Below are 20378 nucleotides of genomic sequence, written 5' to 3'. Positions count from 1 at the left end.
TTAAGTTCAGCCGCTGGGTTTTGAGAAGTGGTCTATCTGCAGACACACACCATTTCACCAGCGTTGTCAAGCAGTAAGTAAGATTGGGCCTTGGTAACCCAGTTACACGTCAACGCACCAAGGCTGAAGAACACTGGGGTCAGCCTGACATTATACAGCTGCCTTAAAGCACAAACACGGCAGTTGGAGATTTCGTTACGGCTGTAAGCACTAGTACATTGTCCCAGCACCTTTTGAAAGTTAAAAACTAGATCAAAGCATAGCAGCCACCAAAAGTGGTGCATGGTTTAAAGTGAAGGGGGAAAGATTTAATAGGAATCTGAGAAGAAACCTTTTCATAGAAATGGTGGTGGGTGCATGGAACAAGGTAGTTGAGGCAGGGACTACCACAACATTTAAGAAGCAATAAGACAGGTACATGAATAGGACAGGTTTAGAGGGACACTAGACAGAGAGGACCGGTTGGGCCCAAACCTCTCCTGCATTGGTCCAGCACCCTCTCCTCTCCCACTCCCCCCTCCCTCCCTCCTCCCCCTCCCCCCTCCCTCCCTCCTCCCCCTCTCCCCCCTCCTCCCCCCTCCTCTCCCCCCCTCTCTCCCCTCCTCTCCCCCCTCTCCCCCTCCCCATCCCCATTATCCTCCCTCCTCCCCCTCCCGTCCTCCCTCCCCCCTCCCTAGGAGATAGATTTAAACTTTAAAACGTGAACAACTTTAAAAACATAACACCGATTTCAATGAAACTTCTTCCATTAGCACCAAAGGGACGATGGTGAGTAAGGTGGGCCTACAATTGTTGTGCTATCGTGTACCGTTTTGGCTGTAGTTCAGGAACCACCAAACAAACAAGAGTTTTAGTATATAGATGGGCCAAACCCAGGCAGGTGGAATTAGTGCAGATGGAACATGTTGGTCGATGTGGGCAAGTTGGGCCGGAGGGCTTGTTTCCACGCTGTGTGACTTTATGACTCTGTGATTGTTTTATACAGTACGTACTACCACCTTTGGTCTGCAAAGAAGCATTATTGCTTGCTGCGTTGGCATTCTGAGCACCCAGTACTGCAGCAAGTAAACACATCACTGTGCACTGGAGACTATTAATGTTGGGCTGAATTGCACTTGTTGAAGAAGTAAACAGATGTTAACTTGAGTCGGGTATATGTTAATTTTCTCCTGAGTTATCCCGCTGGTTGTGTTTTAAAATGAGTATTTCTATCTCTGACGTATGAAATTTAAAGGGATTCGTGGTGGATCTTCAGTGGCTTCCCGAACCCCAGCCAGGGAACTGGTCAAAGAGGGTTGACCGAACATAGGGGGGCACGGTGACGCAGTGGTAGAGTTGCTGCCCTACAGCGCCAGAAACCGGGGTTTGATCCTGACTACAGATGCTCTCTGTACAGAGTTTGTACATTCTCCCTGGCACCGTGTGGGTTTTCTTTGGGTACTCCGGTTTCCTCCCACACACCAAAGACGTACAGGTTTGCAGGTTAATTGCCTTCATTAAATAAATGCAAATTGTTCCCAGTGTAGGATTGTGCTAGTGTACAGCACTATCGGCGTAGACTCAGTGGGCCGAAGGGCCTGTTTCCACACTGTATCGCTAAACTAAACAGTATAGCAAGAACAGGCCCTTTGGTCCACGATGTCTCTGCTGAATATGGTGCCAAGACTAACTCTTATTTTCCTGTGTGAATGTCTCTTAAATGCCACTATTGCATCTGCCTCCACCACCACCACCACCCCTGGGAATACGTTCCAGGCACCCAACACCCCCCCCGTGTAAAAAACGAGCCCCACATTTAAGCGTCACACAGCATGGAAACAGGCCCTTCTGCCCAATATGCCTATACCGACCAAATGCCCCATCTACATTAGTCCCACCTGCCCACGTTTGACCCATATCCCTCTAAACCTATTCTATCCATGTACCTGTCCAAATGTCTGTTAAATATTGTGATATAACCTGCCACACTACCTTCTCTACATCTCATTTCCTTTACTAAACACCCTCTGTGTGAAAAAAAGTTGTCCTTCAGGTTCCTATTAAATCTTCCCTCTCTCACTGATGTCCTCTGGTTCTTGATTCCCTACTCTGGATCAGAGGAACTGTACATCTATCTATTCCTCTCACGACCATATACATCTCTAGGAGTTCAACTTTTCCTATTAAATCTCTCCTCTCTCACCTTGCACCTATGCTCTCCTCTCTCACCTTCCACCGGTCCTACTGAGCCGGACGGTCACACAGTGATCCGGCACAGATCTACTTGCACTTTATTCTGTTTTAAAACTGATACAATTTGTTTCATTGGGTTGTTTAAATTAATACTGACTAGCTAATTAATTTATTGGATCGTATGGGAGGCGCATTCCCAATCTCGTTGTACCCCTGTACAATGACAATAAAGATATATTGTATTGTATTGTATTGTATTGCTCTCCCCTCTCACCTTTGCTCTCCCCTCTCACCTTTCACCTATGCTCTCCCCTCTCACCTTTCACCTATGCTCTCATCTCTCACCTTGCACCTATGCTCTCCTCTCTCACCCGACACCTATGCTCTCCCCCTCACCTGACAACTATGCTCTTCTCTCTCACCTGACACCTATGCTCTCCTCTCTCACCTGACAACTATGCTCTCCCCCTCACCTGACAACTATGCTCTCCTCTCTCACCTTCCACCTATGCTCTCCTCTCTCACCTTGCACCTATGCTCTCCCCCTCACCTGACAACTATGCTCTCCTCTCTCACCCGACACCTGTGCTCTCTCCTCTCTCACCTTGCACCTATGCTCTCCTCTCTCACCTTGCACCTATGCTCTCCTCTCTCACCTTGCACCTATGCTCTCCTCTCTCACCTGACACCTATGCTCTCCTCTCTCACCTTCCACCTATGCTCTCCCCTCTCACCTTGCACCTATGCTCTCTGGTCTTTGAGAGTACAGCTCTAGCTGGAAGGTTCTGAGTGTCTGGTGTTACCTTTCCGCCTCCTTTGACTGCTCCTGCACCTGGTCCCTGCGTTTCTGTTCCCCCCGCTGCCACTCCAGCTCCTGCAGCTTCAGCCTCTCCAGGTGCCGCTTCTCAATGGCCGCGTCGCTCAGATGCTTGGTCGTGTCAAAGGTCACCTGGAGGACAAGGAAGGACAGGAGACATCTCTCAAGATCCACTTCGCCTGCACAACGCCACACTTTAGGGAGGTTTATCGTTATTAGACTCCAAGACATCACCCAATTAACCTGGAGTCAAATTGATCATGTCCCTTGATGTCCAGAAGAAAAAACAAATTAATGCAATTAAAGGAAACTTACAGGCATTTATGGGGATTACAAATCAGTTTTTACTGATTTTAGGGTTGTTTTACGAGTTCCTTTCCTCTGGCTAAATATTAATCGGTTTTTACTCTGGAGATGGCGACTGGAAGGTTTAAAAAAAAAAAAGAGTCATACAGCGTGAACACAGGCCCTTCGGCCCAACTTGCCCATGCCGACCAAGGTGCCCCATCTACACTAGTCCCACTGCTCGCATTTAGCCCATATCCCTTTCCTTTTCATGTGCCTGTACATGTTTCTTTCTTACTTATAATGTTGGAAAAATGGCGGCCAATTTACACAAAATCAGCTCCCCAAACAGCAACATTAACGAACAAATAATATATGTACATTGTTGAGAGAGAGATTGGCCAGGAGATTGAGAAGGTTGCTCTTTTTCAAAGTGGTGTCATGGAGTGCCTCGCATCTCACCGAGACTGTAGGCATGTCCCACTGTAGAGTCCACTTAAGTTTCTTTTGTCTGGAATGGGATTCGAAACAGCAGTGTTCTGCCTCAGTGTAGCTGGGATAAACTCACGTGAAGTCCAGGGTTTACTTTCCAAACACACTCTCTTATAAACCGGCCCACTTGGCAGTCACGGGTCCTGGGGCAGAGGGCTTCCAGTCCATGGGCAGATGCGCTCAGATACAAAGCTTTCATCACTTTTTATACCATCCCTTATCTACATTTCATCAGGCTTATACATTTCTTTGGCCCCCATTTCGAAGGGAGGACGTGCTGGCGTTGCAGAGGGTCCAGAGGAGATTTACAAGAATGAACCCAGGATTGATTGGGTTAACCTATGATGAGCATTTGACGGCACTGGGCCTGTACTCGCTGGAGTTGATGAGGATGAGAGGGGACCTCATTGAAACTTACTGAACAGTGAAAGGCTTGGATATAGTGGATGTGGAGACAATATTTCCACAAGAGGGAGAGTCTAGGACCAGAGGCCATAGCCTCAGAATAAAAGGACGTACCTTTAGGAAGGAGGGAAGGAGGAATTTCTTTAGTCAAAGGGTGGTGAATCTGTGGAATTTGTTGCCACAGACGGCTGTGGAGGTCGTCATTTGGTATTTTTAAGGTGGAGATTGCCAGATTCTTGATTGGTAAGGGTGGCAGGGCTTATGGGAGATGGCAGGAGATTGGGATTGAGAGGGAAGGAAAGATCAGCCATGATTGAAAGGCGGTCAGGACATGATGGGCCAAATGGCCTACTTAGCTCCTATGACTTATGAACTACCTCACATGCTCAGTGAGTGCATAAGGTAAAGCAATTCATGTTAATCGTGCTGTACCCTAGCGAGCTACGTGCTATAACAGCTGTGAGTAGCTCCGTTTTACTGTACAGACGCTTCCCAACTTACGTTAGGGTTATGTCCTGCAGACCCTTGCATTAGTCGGATGTTACATTAGTTGGAAATGGGATTGCTACAGTGCACATGTAAATTTACTATTCTACGCGGAGACCAGGTGAGGGGGAGCTCCAGCGCGGGGACACAGGGACCACGGGGGAGCTCCGAGGTGGGGACCGCGGGGACGCTCCGAGGTGGGGACCGCGGGGACGCTCCGAGGTGGGGACCGCGGGGACGCTCCGAGGTGGGGACCGCGGGGACGCTCCGAGGTGGGGACCGCGGGGACGCTCCGAGGTGGGGACCGCGGGGACCGCGGGGACGCTCCGAGGTGGGGACCGCGGGGACCGCGGGGACGCTCCGAGGTGGGGACCGCGGGGACGCTCCGAGGTGGGGACCGCGGGGACGCTCCGAGGTGGGGACCGCGGGGACGCTCCGAGGTGGGGACCGCGGGGACGCTCCGAGGTGGGGACCGCGGGGACGCTCCGAGGTGGGGACCGCGGGGACGCTCCGAGGTGGGGACCGCGGGGACGCTCCGAGGTGGGGACCGCGGGGACGCTCCGAGGTGGGGACCGCGGGGACGCTCCGAGGTGGGGACCGCGGGGACGCTCCGAGGTGGGGACCGCGGGGACGCTCCGAGGTGGGGACCGCGGGGACGCTCCGAGGTGGGGACCGCGGGGACGCTCCGAGGTGGGGACCGCGGGGACGCTCCGAGGTGGGGACCGCGGGGACGCTCCGAGGTGGGGACCGCGGGGACGCTCCGAGGTGGGGACCGCGGGGGAGCTCCGAGGTGGGGACCGCGGGGGAGCTCCGAGGTGGGGACCGCGGGGGAGCTCCGAGGTGGGGACCGCGGGGGAGCTCCGAGGTGGGGACCGCGGGGGAGCTCCGAGGTGGGGACCGCGGGGGAGCTCCGAGGTGGGGACCGCGGGGGAGCTCCGAGGTGGGGACCGCGGGGGAGCTCCGAGGTGGGGACCGCGGGGGAGCTCCGAGGTGGGGACCGTGGGGACATCATTGGGCTTAAAGAATTGGTTACATAGGTGCAAGTTTACGTTAGTCGCCTATTACATTGGTCAGGGATTGCCTGTATATGTATAATGCTACAGTCAGCTTCCTCACCCCCATCCCACATGGAGTCCATGGACTGGTTGCTAGACAGTACCGAGACAAGAGCTCACTTAAGGTCAAACTTTGTTTGCAACCAGTCACTGAGACTGGTATAATTCAGATTCAACCTGGTTTCTACAAGGCCCCTCACCCAACCTTGAGGATCATCTCCATATTGAGTTCTGCTCTCGCTCCCCCTCCCCAGACAGAACAATGATAGAGTTCCCCTGGTCCTCACCTTTCACCCCCATCAGCCACCCAACATTCCCAACATTCCTCCCCCCTCAATGTGAACCCACCACCAGTCACAGCTTCCTATCCCCACCCTTTTCCGCTTTCTGCAGAGACCGCTCCTACCGCAACACCTTGGTTCACTCATCCCTTCCCACCCAAACCACCCACTCCCCAGGTAGGTTCCCCCGGCAACCGCAGGAGATGTAACACCCGTCCCTCTACCTCCTCCTTCATATCCATCAGCAGACCACAGGTGAGACAGAGGTTCACATGCACCTCCTCCAACCTCATCTACTGCAATTGGTGCCCCCAATATGGCCTCCTTTACATTGGCAAGACCAAGCGTAGACTCAGCGGCCGTTATACCAAACATTTAACCCCCCCCCCCCCCCGGTCTGCCAAGGCCTGCAAGATCTCCCAGTTGCTGACCATTATAATTCCCCTGCCCATTCTGACCTTTCTGTCCTGGGCCTCCTCCATTGCCAGAGCGAGGCCACACGCAAACTGGAGGAACAGCGCCTCCTATGGCACTTGGGCAACTCACAACCCAACGGTATGAACATTGAATTCTCCAATTTTAGTTAACAACCCACACAGCCCCCCTTTTTCCCCTCCTCTCTTCCTTGTTCCTGTCCTGGATGCAAACCCATTTTCCCCCACAGTCCTTACCCCCTTTCTCCATCCCCTCCCCCATAAATCCCTTCCTCTGGTCTCATATTTTATGCCTCTCCTCTCCATATAGTTTTTTATCTTTTCATCTTTGGCTTTTGTCCAGCCGTATGCCAATCAACCTACCCCCCCCCCCCCCCCACCTGTATCCACCTATCACTCACCAGATTTTGTCCCACCCCCACCTCTCTTTTCCAGCTTTTTTCTCCCCTTACTAGAATCAATCTGAAGAAGGGTCCCGACCCAAAACGTCACCAATCCATATTCTCCAGAGATGATGCCTGACCTACCGAATTCCTCCGGCACTTTGTGTCTTTCTTTTTTAAAATCTTACTTTAGACTTTAGAGATAAGGCGTGGAAACAGGCCCCTCGGCCCATCGAGTCCGCGCTGACCAGCGATCACCCCTTACACTAGTACTATCCTACGCAGAACTATCCTTTACAGAAGCCAATAGTACTATCCTTTACAGAAGCCAATTAACCTACAAAGCTGTACGTCTTTGGATTGTGGGAGGAAACCGCAGCACCCAGAGAAACCCCACCCACAAGGAGAAGATACAAACTCCACACAGACTGCACCCGAGGTCAGGATTGAACCCAGGTCTCTGGCATTGTAAGGCTGCAACTCTACCTGCGCCACTGTGCCGCCCAGCAGATAAGGCAAATGTTATCTGCCTGCACCCACTGTCTACCTTGACCCATTGCGTCCCTTCACATTCAGAATAATACCTGCTGCCCTTTCACAATCTGGGGCACCCATGTTCCTACGCGCCCAAGGCGGCCATTTTGGGACCATACCTTTATGTTACACGCCAGAGCCTTCCCGTCCTCCCTTTTGTGCACCAGCTTCATTCCCCGCAAGCACTCCATCGCCCTCTCGAAGCCGGCACGCTCCTGGTACTGGACGTAAGCCTCGAAGGTGGGGAGCACGCCAGCACTGAAAGTACTGAACTTCTTCCCAGTCATCTCCTCTCTGTAGGGATCCAACATGGGAATGTCAATGTTTCGGATCTCTCCAAATCGTTCAAACACCCTCAGAAGGATTTCTTCCACGGGCTTTTCCTTGTTGAGGTGCTTTGGAGAAAGCCACTTGCAGGGCAGTCCTTCCATGTGGATGGTATCCGGCCTTTCACCCGGTAAAGCCCCGTTCATGCACTTGGCGGTGTTGAAAAAGGACTTCCAGTCCGCCGGGCTTGGGAAGTTGACTTGGCTCACGGCCGCCAGAACTCTTCCCATCGCATTAATCCCATTCACCCTGATCGTTTTGTTGTTGAACTTCCCCCACACCGTTTGCAGCAGGTTCTTATTCTCTACCTCCGCCTCAAAGCGGATAAACTCCATGGTGCTTCGCGACACCCTGAGAGATAGGATCTGCTCCGGGTAGGCCATTCTCTTCAGCGTCTCCATCAACTCCCAGTTTGAAACGAGCTTCGGAGAGGCTGTGGACATGGGGAGCATCACGCTGATCGCCAGCCTTGCAATGGGCTTCAGGAATAGACACTGAGGGGCAGAGAGTTCCACCGCGTCAGAGGTGTCAACCAGCCTGGTGACCGCCATGCCAACCTGACGTTCTGTAGTGGAAGGGGAAGATGTTAGAAACTACGTTATAAATCTCTGAGGTATTTATTCACAAAATGCTGGAGTAACTCAGCGGGTCAGGCAGCATCTCAGGAGAGAAGGAATGGGTGACATTTCGGGTCGAGACCCTTCTTCAGACTGATGTCAGGGGGGGCGGGACAAAGGAAGGATATAGGTGGAGACAGGAAGATAGAGGGAGATCTGGGAAGGGGGAGGGGAAGAGAGGGACAGAGGAACTATCTAAAGTTGGAGAAGTCAATGTTCATATCATCTGTTCATATCATCAATGTTCAATCTCTGACATCAATTAGAATTACTAAGTTTGCCCAGACCCTGTGGTTCCTTGTGTAGGAAGGAACCGCAGGTGCTGACTTACAGCAAAGATAGACACACAAAGTGCTGGAGTAACTCAGCGGGACAGGCAGCATCTCTGGAGAGAAGGAATGGGTGACGTTTCGGGTCGAGACCCTTCTTCATACTGCCTTGAGGAGATATCACGGTGGAGCAGATAAAATGTGTCGGAAGCAACTGCAGATGCTGGTTTACACCGAAGATGGACACAAAATGCTGGAGTAACTCAGCGGGTCAGGCAGCATCTCTGGAGAGAAGGAATGGGAACTGCAGATGCTGACTCCCACACTGATGCTAGACAGAGAACGGTCTGGACCTGAAACATCATTTATTCCTTTTCCCCAGAGATGCTGCCTGACCCAGTGTGTTGTTCATTGTGCTGTTTAAGTGACAAACTAATAAAGAAGCCTTTAGACTTTAGAGATACAGCGTGGAAACAGGCCCCTTGGCCCACCGAGTCCAGGCTGACCAGTGATCACCCTGTACACTAGCACTATCCTACACACTAGGAAACATTTCCAATTTTGCCATAGCCACGTCAACCTACAAACCTGCACGTCTTTGGAGTCTGGGAGGAAACCGGAGCACTCGGGGAAAAAACCCACGTGGTCACGGGGAGACCGGACAAACTCCATACAGACAGCATCCGTCGTCAGGATCGGCAGCAACTCTACCGCTGCGCCGTGAAACATTAACGATTTCAGGTCCGGTTTATGCCGCCTGACCCAATAGACCTGGTGCCTGGACAGAGTGTGGGGACACCATTCCTCTGTAATAGATTTGAACCAGTATTTGATTTTCTTTCTTGCTTAAAAATGGCCCACCCGGGTGTGTATCAGAAGTTGATAAGACACACCGTTACCGAGTTCCCCCGTCCGAAGCAGGCAGTGATGTGTAAAGCATCAAATTGCAAAAGGGTTCCTGACAACCTCCTCCTACAGGAACAATGTCCTGGTCGAGACCATTTTAATTGCCCTGTGACTGCACTGAGGTCAGACGCAGGCAGAAACAAGTCCAACAGCCAAGAGTGTTTACTTGTCTTATGTACCGACAACATAAAAATTAGATTCTTACTTGCAGCAGCACGACTGGCCTGTAAACACAATGCACACAGATGAAATATGATTAAAAAAATCATTAATTTAATAACCCCACTACTAGCACTAATAGAAAACAAGATTTTTGATACGAGGATAGGCGGTAGGGGCAGGTTGCATAGAGAAAGCAGGGACTCTGGGAAAGGACTTGGACAGGTTGGGAGGGTGGGCAAAGAAGTGGCGCGTGGAATACATCGCAGCAAAGTGTGCGGTCACGCACTTTTGTAATAGGAATAAAGGAGACTATTGTCTAATTGGAGAGGGAATTCACAAATCGAAGGTGCAAAGGGATTGGGGAGTGCTAATGTAGGATTCACAAAAGGTTAATTTGCAGGTTGAATTGGTGGTAAGGAAGGCAAATGCAATTTTAGCATTCATTTCAAGAGGACTAGAATATAGAAGCCGAGATGTAATGCTGAGGCTTTATATGGCACTTGTCAGACCGCAGTTGGAGTATTGTAAGCAGTTTTGGGCGCCATATCTGAGGAAAGATGTGCTGGGGTTGGAGAAGGTCCAGAGGAGGATTACAGAAATGATCCCAGAGATGATTGGTTTACCACAGGATGCGTGCTTGATGATACTAGAGTTTAGAAGGATGAGTGGGGGGGACATTGAAACTTACTGCACAATATAAGGCCTGCATAAAGTGGATGTTTCCACTAGTGACTAGGACCATAGGCCATAGCCTCAGAATAAAGAACAAACCTTTATTAGAACGGGGATGAGGAGGAATTTATTTAGGCAGAGGGTGGTCTTTTTAAGGCGGAGATTGACAGGTTGATTGGGTACCAAATATTACGGGGAGAAGGCGGGAGAGTGGGGTTTGAAAGGGAATCATGCTACACCATGGAGACCCGATGGGCCAAATGGCCTAATCCTGCTCCGGTGACTGATGAACTTATCTGGATGTCCGCAACAGGACTTTGAATCAGCTGTATTTGGAGTATTGTACGCAGTGTGATTGCTCCATTACAGGAAAGATGTGGAGGCTTTGGAAAGGAGGTTTACCAAAATGCTGCCTGGATTAGAGGGTTTCAGCTACAGGGAGAGGTTGGATAGACTTGAATTGGTTTCTCCGAAACATCAGAGGATGAGTGGAGATTTGAAAGAAGTGTATAACATTATGAGAGGTATAGATAGAGTAGACCGTCAGAACCTATTTCCAGGGTGGAAATGTCCAACACAAAAGGGCGTAGTTATAAGGTGAGAGGGGGATAGTTTAATAGAGATATGTGGAGCAATTTTTTAAATTTTTTACACAGAGTGTATTGGGTGTCTGGGACACATTGGCAAGGGTGGTGGAGGAGGCAGATAGTGGCATTTAAGAAGCTTTTAGATAGGCACATGGTAGGGCAAAGAATAGAGGGATATGGATCATGTGCAGGCCGATGAGAGCAGGTTAACTTGACATCATGTTTAGCTCAAACATTGTGGGCCGAAGAGCCCGTTCCTATACTGCACTGTTCAATATTCTATGTTCCATGAACACTTCATGACACTAACCAAAGGATTCAGTGCGAGAGAAGCTCTTTAGTTTTCGTTTCAGAGATCCACCGTGGAAACAGGCCCTTCGGCCCACACCGACCAGCGAGCACCCTGCACACTAGTTCTACCCGACACACTGGGGACAATTTACAGAAGCCAATTAACCTACAAACCTGTATGTCTTTGGAGTGTGGGAGGAAACCGGAGCACCTGGAGAAAACCCATGCGGTCATAGGGAGAACGTACATACTCTGTACAGACAGCACCCGTAGTCAGGATCGAACCTAGGTCTCCCCGGCGCCCTAAGGCAGCACCTCTACCACTGCGCCACCGTTTACTTCAGAATAAACATAGAGAATGAATGAAGGAATTCTGAAATAAATACTTGAAACACCCAGCACGTACAAAAGGGTAAAGCAGATTCAAATTTAGGGTTTGGGTCATGCATCAGAAGTCATCTGGGATTTGCAAAAGCTTTTCACTGTACCTCAGTACAAAGGATAATAGCAAACCAATACCAAGACAAATGGTCATAGAAATGAAAAAATCCTGGAAGCAAGAAGGTGGGGAACAGTTTCAGAATGTACAGGTGTGACTAAGGGGACTTCATGTCCATACAGTGTCTCCACGCTGGGCCAAGTGGGTCCATGGAAAGAGAAACAGCTGACATTTCAGCTCCGAGGTCCCTTCATCACAACTGGGAAAGGGAAAACAAGTGTGTAAGGAAGGAACTGCAGCTGCTGGTTTATACCAAAGGTGGACACAAAATGCTGGAACAACGCAGCGCGTCAGGCAGCATCTCTGGAGAAAAGGAATAGGTGATATTGTGGGTCGGGGTCCCCGACAGTCCTTTCAGGCGAGACAGAGGTTGACTTGCACCTCCTCCAACCTCATCTACTGTATCCGCTGTTCCCGGTGTGGGTTCCTATATATCGGTGAGATCAAACGTGGACACCGTGACCGTTTCGCTGAACACTTGTATTCAGTCCGCCTTGGACTACGCGATCTCCCGGTTGCCAAACATTTTTTAACTCCCCTTCCCACTCTCACACTGACCTTTCTGTCCCGGGCCTCCTCCACTGTCAGAGCGAGGCCACGCACAAGTTGGAGGAACAGCACCTCATATTTTGCTTGGGCAGCTCACAAATGGCAAAGCGGGTACCCCATTCCCCAATCTCGCCAACCGCAACACTGACCCCTCCTGCAGCTGCTCACCCAAGTCAGTATCCCTTTCTCCAAGCAGGGAAGGATTTGCCTTTTTGCCCAACACCTCCCTCAAGGACCCTGAATGATGCCAGAGTTCAGGAAATACCACCAAGACATCTTCAGACTGGTGCCGAAGAAAGGTCCCAACCCCAAACGTCATCCCGGCCCAACTCAAAACGTCCGCCATCCATTCACCATCACGGATGCTGCCCGACTCCTGTAGTTCCTTCAGCACTTTGTGCTTTGCTCAAGATTTCAGCATCTGCAGTTCCTTGTGTCTCCTACATGCATCAAATGTTTGGCTTATTAGTTATCATCAAACCATTACTCTAAGATCTCAATATTTAATCTTCTTCCAATTTAATCTGCCATGTAGATACACCTTAAAAGATTACACACAAATAAATCCATAGTGGAATTGAAGAGAAACATTTCTACCGGGGAAGGTAAATTATACTGACAACTTTAGGGGAAGATAGATAACAGAACAATTTTGTGCGGTAATAAGGTGATGTGTAACAAGATAATAATGACCTAGCACACGCCAGGTGCTCCGGTTTCCTCCCACACTCCAAAGACGTACAGGTTTGTAGGTTGTGTAGGGAAAAAAAAACTGCAGATGCTGGTTGAATTGAAGGTAGACACAAAATGCTGGAGTAACTCAGCGGGTCAGGCAGCATCTCAGGAGAGAAGGAATGTTTGACGTTTCGGGTCGAGATCCTTCTTCAGACCCTTCTTCACACATTCCTTCTCTCCTGAGATGCTGCATGACCCGCTGAGTTACTCCAGCATTTTGTGTCTACCTCAGGTTTGTAGGTTAATTGGCTTTGGTAAAATTGTAAATGGTCCCTAGTATGTAGGAGGATAGTGTTACTGTGCAGGGATCGCTGATTGGCACGGACTCAGTGGGCCGAAGGGCCTGTTATCTCTAAACTAAAATACAGCACAGAGAAAGTTTATTTTCCCTACTGCTCTTGTAGCTTGATTGCTGCAGTAATCAAAACTCAATCACATTGTCCTGTCTGCTTCCTCCTGATCTTTTCCGTGATGCACCAAAAACATTTAGCACGTTGAAATATTTCTGTGTGAAACATATTTTCCACTTAGATTGTCATAAGTCTCTGTGCAAAAAGGACATTTACATTTCAGAGCCCAGGTCCCTCATATGAAGAGGACTTCTTGATTGGGAAAATACAAGTTATTTATTAAAGTCCAAAGTCTATCAAATTCAACAGGTAGTCAATGCTGTTTTAAAGAGCACAGAATCTCAAGACTGTAACTACGCATTTCATTTCTTGCGAATGATACATAAACAAGTGGCGCTGTGACACATGGGGCAGCACAGTGGCGCAGCGGGTTGAGCTAATGTCTCACAGTGCCAATGACCAGGGTTTGATCCTAACCATGGGTACTGTCTGTGTGGAGTTTGCACATTCTTCTTGTGACCATGCAGGTTTCCTCTGGGTACTCTGGTTTCCTCCCACATCCCAAAGACATGATCAATTGGTCTCTTTAAAAAAAATTGCCCCTAGTGAGTAGAAAGGAACTGAAGATGCTGATTTACACCAAAGATACACACACAAAGTGCAGAAGTAACTCAGTGCATCAGGCAACATCTCAGGGAAAAAAAGGATGGGTGATGTTTCAGGTGGGTCTAAAGTTGGTCTGACCCAAAACGTCACCCATCCTTTTTCTACAGGGATGCTGCCATTGCCCCTAGTGTGTGTAGGGAGTGAATGAGAAAATGGGATAACACAGAACTAGTGTGAACGGATGATCTGATGGTCGGCATAAACTTGATGGGTCGAAGGGTCTGTTTCCATGCTCTATCTTTAAACTATAACAGTGCACAAGCAAACAAGATAAAGGTACATTTCAAAGAAATATTCTGGGTAACAATTCAGATCGGAATATAACATACAACATATATATAACACATATAACAACTACAGCATGGAAACAGGCCTGTCCGGCCCGACCAGTCCACGCCGACCATTCTCCCTGACCTAGTCTCATCTACCTGCACTCAGACCATAACCCTCCAATCCCCTCCTATCCATATACCTATCCAATTTACTCTTAAATAATAAAATCGAGCCAGCCTCCACCACTTCCACCGGAAGCCCATTCCATACAGCCACAACCCTCCGAGTAAAGAAGTTCCCCCTCATGTTACCCCTAAACCTTTGTCCCTCAATTCTGAAGCTATGTCCCCTTGTTGGAATCTTCCCCACTCTCAAAGGGAAAAGCCTACCCATGTCAACTCTGTCCGTCCCTCTCAAAATTTTAAAAACCTCTATCAAGTCCCCCCTCAACCTTCTACGCTCCAAAGAATAAAGACCCAACCTGTTCAACCTCTCTCTGTAGCCTAAGTGCTGAAACCCAGGCAACATTCTAGTAAATATCCTCTGTACCCTCTCCATTTTGTCGACATCCTTCCTATAATTTGGCGACCAGAACTGCACACCATACTCCAGATTCGGCCTCACCAATGCCCTGTACAATTTCAACATTACATCCCAACTTCTATACTCGATGCTCTGATTTATAAAGGCAAGCATACCAAACGCCTTCTTCACCACCCTATCCACATGAGATTCCACCTTCAGGGAACAATGCACAGTTATTCCCAGATCCCTCTGTTCCACTGCATTCCTCAATTCCCTACCATTTACTTATAGGATCAACTCAGAAGTCTGGAACTCCCAGTACCGATACAACAATAAGTTACCAACATTTTATCTTCTATGAGGAAGCAAAGTTATCAAAAATCACAGAATGTACAACAGGAAACACAACAGGATGCTGGGCTCCTTTGTTACACTTTTGAAAATGCTAAGCATTTCAAAAATCTGTGCAACATACCCTGGCATGAATCATTTGTCGATATTTGGGGCTAATCCATGTGCCATATTGCATAAGTATCACACTAGGCTGGGAAGTGAATGGACAGACATCTTCCATTGGTAAACTGGTGCTTTATGTGCTCCCTCCCTTCATTAAAAATCATTCCAGTTTTCATGTGTTGCCACTTATCCTTCAATAATTTCAGCAGTGAATCAATATCCAATTTACAATTTGATAAACCATGAAAGTGGCAATTTGCACTTTGATGGAATCATATGACTTGTCTGTTAAAAATACACAAAAGTCAATTCGATTCTTTTGTGTCTATTTCAGCTATAAATGTTGATTTCACGAGAAAAAGACAATTCATTGGTTTCCGGCACAACTAGTTAATCTGTGTTATTCCAAGGAACCTGAAACAGATGAATTATGTGAGGGCCGGAGGTCAGTCGAGGACGTGACCTCGATGGGCGTGGGAGGGCCACAAGAACAAAGAGGGACCTGGTGGGGGGGGCACAAGAACAAAGATTGACCTGTTGTGGGGGGGGGGGGGGGAGGCGCAAGAACAAAGAGGGACCTGGTGGGGGGGCACAAGAACAAAGAGGGACCTGGTGTGGGGGGGCCGCAAGAACAAAGATGGAAGGATGGAATACTTTGTCACATGTGACAAGGCACAGTGAAATTCTTTGCTTGCACCCCCAAGGTGTGCAAATAGCGGCCACCTACGGGGCTGACAACGTTACAAAGTAAGCCGGTTCCTCCTTTATTCTCTCTCCCCTCCCCCCCCCCCCCCCCCCCTTCACGGTGGACCATTGGGGACTACATTAAGCACTGGTCACTCTGTCGGTGTCCTATACGTGGCGACTCTTTGCATACTCTGTGTATGGGAAGCAAAACAAATAATTTCACTGTGATAATAAAGTATCAATCAATCAATCAAAGGGCAGCAGAGGGGAGGTGTTCAGACCACTGCGTTACTTCACCAGATGAACCTATCTCCAGTGTATTCAAGCACGTTAATGCACAAAATGCTGGAGTAACTCAGTGGGTCAGGCAGCATCTCGGGAGAGAAGGAATGGGTGACGTTTCGGGTCATCGACCCGCTGAGTTACTCCAGCATTTTGTGTCTACCTTCGATTTAAACCAGCATCTGCAGTTCTTTCCTACACATTAAACTGGTGCTCCAACTACAATCCTCTCTGGAAGTGGAACTTGCAAATCATTGAATAGAAGAGATGCTGCCTGACCCAGAGTTATTCCAGCATCTTTGATATAAACCAGCATCTGCTGTTCCTTTCGATACATTTTGCCTACTCCACTGCGAAATCTCCTCAAGGTATGCCTACTTTGAAGTTCTCCTTCTCTCTCTGACGATTCTGTGATCCCTACAGTCTCTACAACCATGTTTTTAACCCGTCACGCTACCAGTGCCACGTGTGTTTCACCTCCACCCCAGCCAACAATGGGCCATTGTGTTGCCGGCCCTGTTTTGTTTTGGCCTTTTCCGACCCGACCCAAAATGTCACCCATCTTTTTTCTCTGGAGACGCTGCCTGATCCACCGAGTTACCCCAGCACCTTGTGCCTATATCGGGATTGGACCATTTGGCCTCTCCGGTCTGCCCCTAACATTCAATGTGATCAAAGCTGATCCGTCCCTAGCCGCAACACCTCTTCCGTGCCAGTTCACCACTGCCCTCAATATCCTGATCTTTCAAAAATCTTTCTTATTCCTCTTTAAGTACCTAAAATAGCCCATCCTCAAAACCCCCTGGAGGATTGAGTGGTCCATAGATTCGCCAGCCTCTGTGAGAAGAAATCCCTGAAGTCATAGTTTTAAAATCCAACCCCTTTGACACGATGCCGCCTTATTCAAGACTCACACACAAGTAGATCTAGCCCAATATTTATTATATCATGGCCCTTAGAATTTTATATATTTCGGTAAGTTCACCTCTCATTCTTCTGAACGCCAAAAAACGCCAACTTATTTAATTGCACATGAAAGGACAAACTTCTCATTCGAGAAAGTAGCCAGTGAACCTGTTTCATTTGTTTAGCTTGGAAACAGGCCCTTTGGCCTATCATGTCCGCACCGACCATTGATCACCATGTACACTAGCACTATCCTACACACTAGGGACAATTTACAATAGCAATGTAACCGACAAACATGGATGTTTTTGGAGTGTGGTAGGAAACCGGAGCACTCAGAGAAAACCCACATGGTCACCAGGGGAATGTACCAGCTCCGTACAGACAGCACCCGTAGTCAGGATCGAACCCGGGTCTCTGGCGCTGTGAGGCAGCAACTCTATCGCTGTACCACTGTGCCACCCTTGTTCTCTTGCAGTAAATACAAACATGTCATTGGCCTTCCCAATCATATGCGGCACCTACCTACTTTCTTTTTTACGTTCCTGCACAAGGTTATCTGGTTATCTCTGTCCTTCACTCAATTACAATTTCTCTCCCTTTATATAGTAGTCTGCCTTTCAGATTTCTCTTTCCAAAAATGCCTAACCTCACACTTTCCCACATTGAACCCCTTTTGCCAACTTTTAATCCACTCATTCAACTAATCCATATGATGTTGCAGACTCCGATGTTCTCAATGTAGCATCCCATTCCATCTCGAAGGTATTTATTCACAAAATGCTGGAGTAACTCAGCAGGTCAGGCAGCATCTCAGGAGAGAAGGAATGGGTGATGTTTCGGGGCGAAACGTCACCCATTCCTTCTCTCCTGAGATGCTGCCTGACCTGCTGAGTTACTCCAGCATTTTGTGAATAAATACCTTCGATTTGTACCAGCATCTGCAGTTATTGTCTTATACATCACATTCCATCTATTTTACAGTCATCATCAAATTTAGAAACCTTCCACTCTGGACTCTTCTTCAGGTCATTAATAGAAATAGAAATAGTAAATAACAATTATGTGATGCCAAACATAATACATGCTTTTTTTAAAACTGCAAAGTAATCTTTCCCTCAGCTACTTGGTTCACACTCCGAGAGACCATTTACAAATGTCACTCTGCCCGCTAACCAGGATAACCAACCTAACAAGAACTGATGAAAGTCTGAAGAAGGGTCTCGACCTGAAAATTCACCCATTCCTTCTCTCCTGAGATGCTGCCTGACCTGTTGAGTTACTCCAGCATTTTGTGAATAAATGCCTTCGATTTGTACCAGCATCTGCAGTTATTTTCTTATATAATAGATGGGACATCTGCACCGTCAATGGGGCTCAGACAGACAGCAGGCAAACAGGCCCTTCGGCCCAACGCCCATGCTGACCAAGATGCCCCATCGACACTGTCTGATCCCACCCGCAGGCATTTTGCCCATATGTTTTAAACTGTACACTTTAGAGACTCAGCGTGGAAACAGTCCCACCGATTCCAACCTCCCAGCAATCATCCCGTACACCAGCACTATCCTACACACTCGGGACAAGTTACAATTTACAGAAGCCAATTAACCTGCAAACCTGTGCGTCTTTGGAGTGTGGGAGGAAACTGGAGCTCCCGGAGGGAAACCCCACGCGGTCACAGGGAGAACGTGCGAACTCCGTGCAGACAGCACCCGCAGTCAGGATCGAACCCGGGTCTCTGGCGCTGTGAGGCAGCAACTCTACCGCTGCGCCACTCTGCTGCCCTTTCCTATCCATGTACCTGTCCAAAGAAGGTCTATTAAATGTTGTTTATAGCCCCTGCCTCAACTACCTCCTCTGGCAGCTTGTTCCACACACCCACCACGCCTTGTGTGGAAAATGTTGCCCCTCAGGTTCCCATTTAGTCTTTCCTCCCTCACTTTAAAGACACCTTTCGTCACTCCACTAAACTAAACCAGCCCTCTAGTTCTCATGTCTTCAGTCGGGGTCGAGGCCTGACCCTCTGGCCCTCGGTCTACCTTGTATCGTGGAGTCAGTGCTTGCAGGCGTGGGATTCAGAGACGCCCACCTCTCCACCCAGTGACTGCACTCACACACACATACTCACACTCACACACACTCACACACACTCACTCACACACACTCACTCACACACACTCACTCACACACACTCACTCACACACACTCACTCACACACTCACACCTTAGAGATACTGGGTAGCGAGATACTGGGACGGCCAGTCGGGACAGCACAAGCACCTCTTTCATCGGTGTGTCCTGCCCTGCATTGGCATTGCTGAGCCGGGGACTACTGGGTGCGAACAGCCACTCTGCTCACCCGGACATTTTGTGTCCAGGTCAATTATTCTGGTGTCCAGTGCACCCAGCCCCAGCCCCCAGCCCCAGCTCACCCGGGCGAACACAGCTCGTTACTGTGCAACTTGTCCCAACCCCAACCCCAGTCCCCACCCCAGCCCCAGTCCACAACCCCCAAACCCCAGCCCACAGCCCCCCAACCCACCAACCCCAGTCCCCCAACCCCAGCCCCCAGCTCCCCAACCCCCAGCCCCCCAACCCACAGCTCCCCAACCCACAGCCCCCAGCCCCCCCCCCCAAACCCCCAGCCCCAGCTCACCCGGGCGCACACAGCTCGTTACTGTGCAACTTGTCCCAGCCCCCAACCCCAGTCCCCACCCCAGCCCCAGTCCCCACCCCAGCCCCAGTCCACAACCCCCCAGCCCCCCAACCCACAACCCCAACCCCAGCTCACCCTAATGCACACAGCTTGTTACTGTGCAACTTGTCCCATCCCCGCAGGCGTGGCGCCGACGCCCAGGATAACAACTGCTCTCTCTGTCTCTGCTCAGAGCCGTTCAGGCAGCGTGTCCGCCCCTCCACATGCTCGCCTTGCTTGGCCGGGGCGAGGTCAGAGCCGCGGCTTTAAAGGGAGAGAGAAGCAGCGAGTCAATGAAAGGTCAGTCACTGCCTTGCAGAGAGAGAGGGAGAGAGTATTGCAGATCTCCGTCCCCGGGACTGCCTCTCACTCTCACCCCTCCCCTCCCACTGCCCCCTCCCCCGCCCTTGCAAATGGCTCCGGTGCCCTCTGGCCAAGTGACAGGCTGGCAGCAGCAGAGCGACAAGACAGAGGAGTGGCAGTGGGCAGGAAATCGCCATCCTCTGGCCGTGCCACTGCGCACAGTCTGAGCAGGCGCGGCGTTACCTCTTCCTGCTCCATCATTGTAAAGCTGACG

The 20378-nt window shown here is 49.6% G+C and overlaps 1 protein-coding gene across 1 annotated transcript in view; it reads right to left on the bottom strand.

Moving 5' to 3' along the window:
* LOC144600513 (uncharacterized) overlaps positions 1 to 20151 on the bottom strand; it is a 38928-nt gene extending 18777 nt beyond the window's left edge. The window contains exons 1-3 of the mRNA XM_078412171.1: positions 19898 to 20151; positions 7464 to 8236; positions 2976 to 3121 (exon numbers count right to left, since the gene is read on the bottom strand). Of these exons, the coding sequence (XP_078268297.1) occupies positions 2976 to 3121; positions 7464 to 8222 (905 nt within the window). The 5' untranslated portion in view covers positions 8223 to 8236; positions 19898 to 20151. The remainder of the gene's footprint in view (positions 1 to 2975; positions 3122 to 7463; positions 8237 to 19897) is intronic.
* Between the last annotated feature and the right edge of the window lie 227 nt (positions 20152 to 20378).

This window comes from Rhinoraja longicauda, chromosome 15 (genome assembly GCF_053455715.1).
Source record: "Rhinoraja longicauda isolate Sanriku21f chromosome 15, sRhiLon1.1, whole genome shotgun sequence".
Classification (NCBI taxonomy): domain Eukaryota; kingdom Metazoa; phylum Chordata; class Chondrichthyes; order Rajiformes; family Arhynchobatidae; genus Rhinoraja; species Rhinoraja longicauda.
The sequence above is the reverse complement of the archived record's forward strand: the minus strand, read 5'-3'. Positions and strand labels throughout refer to the sequence as shown.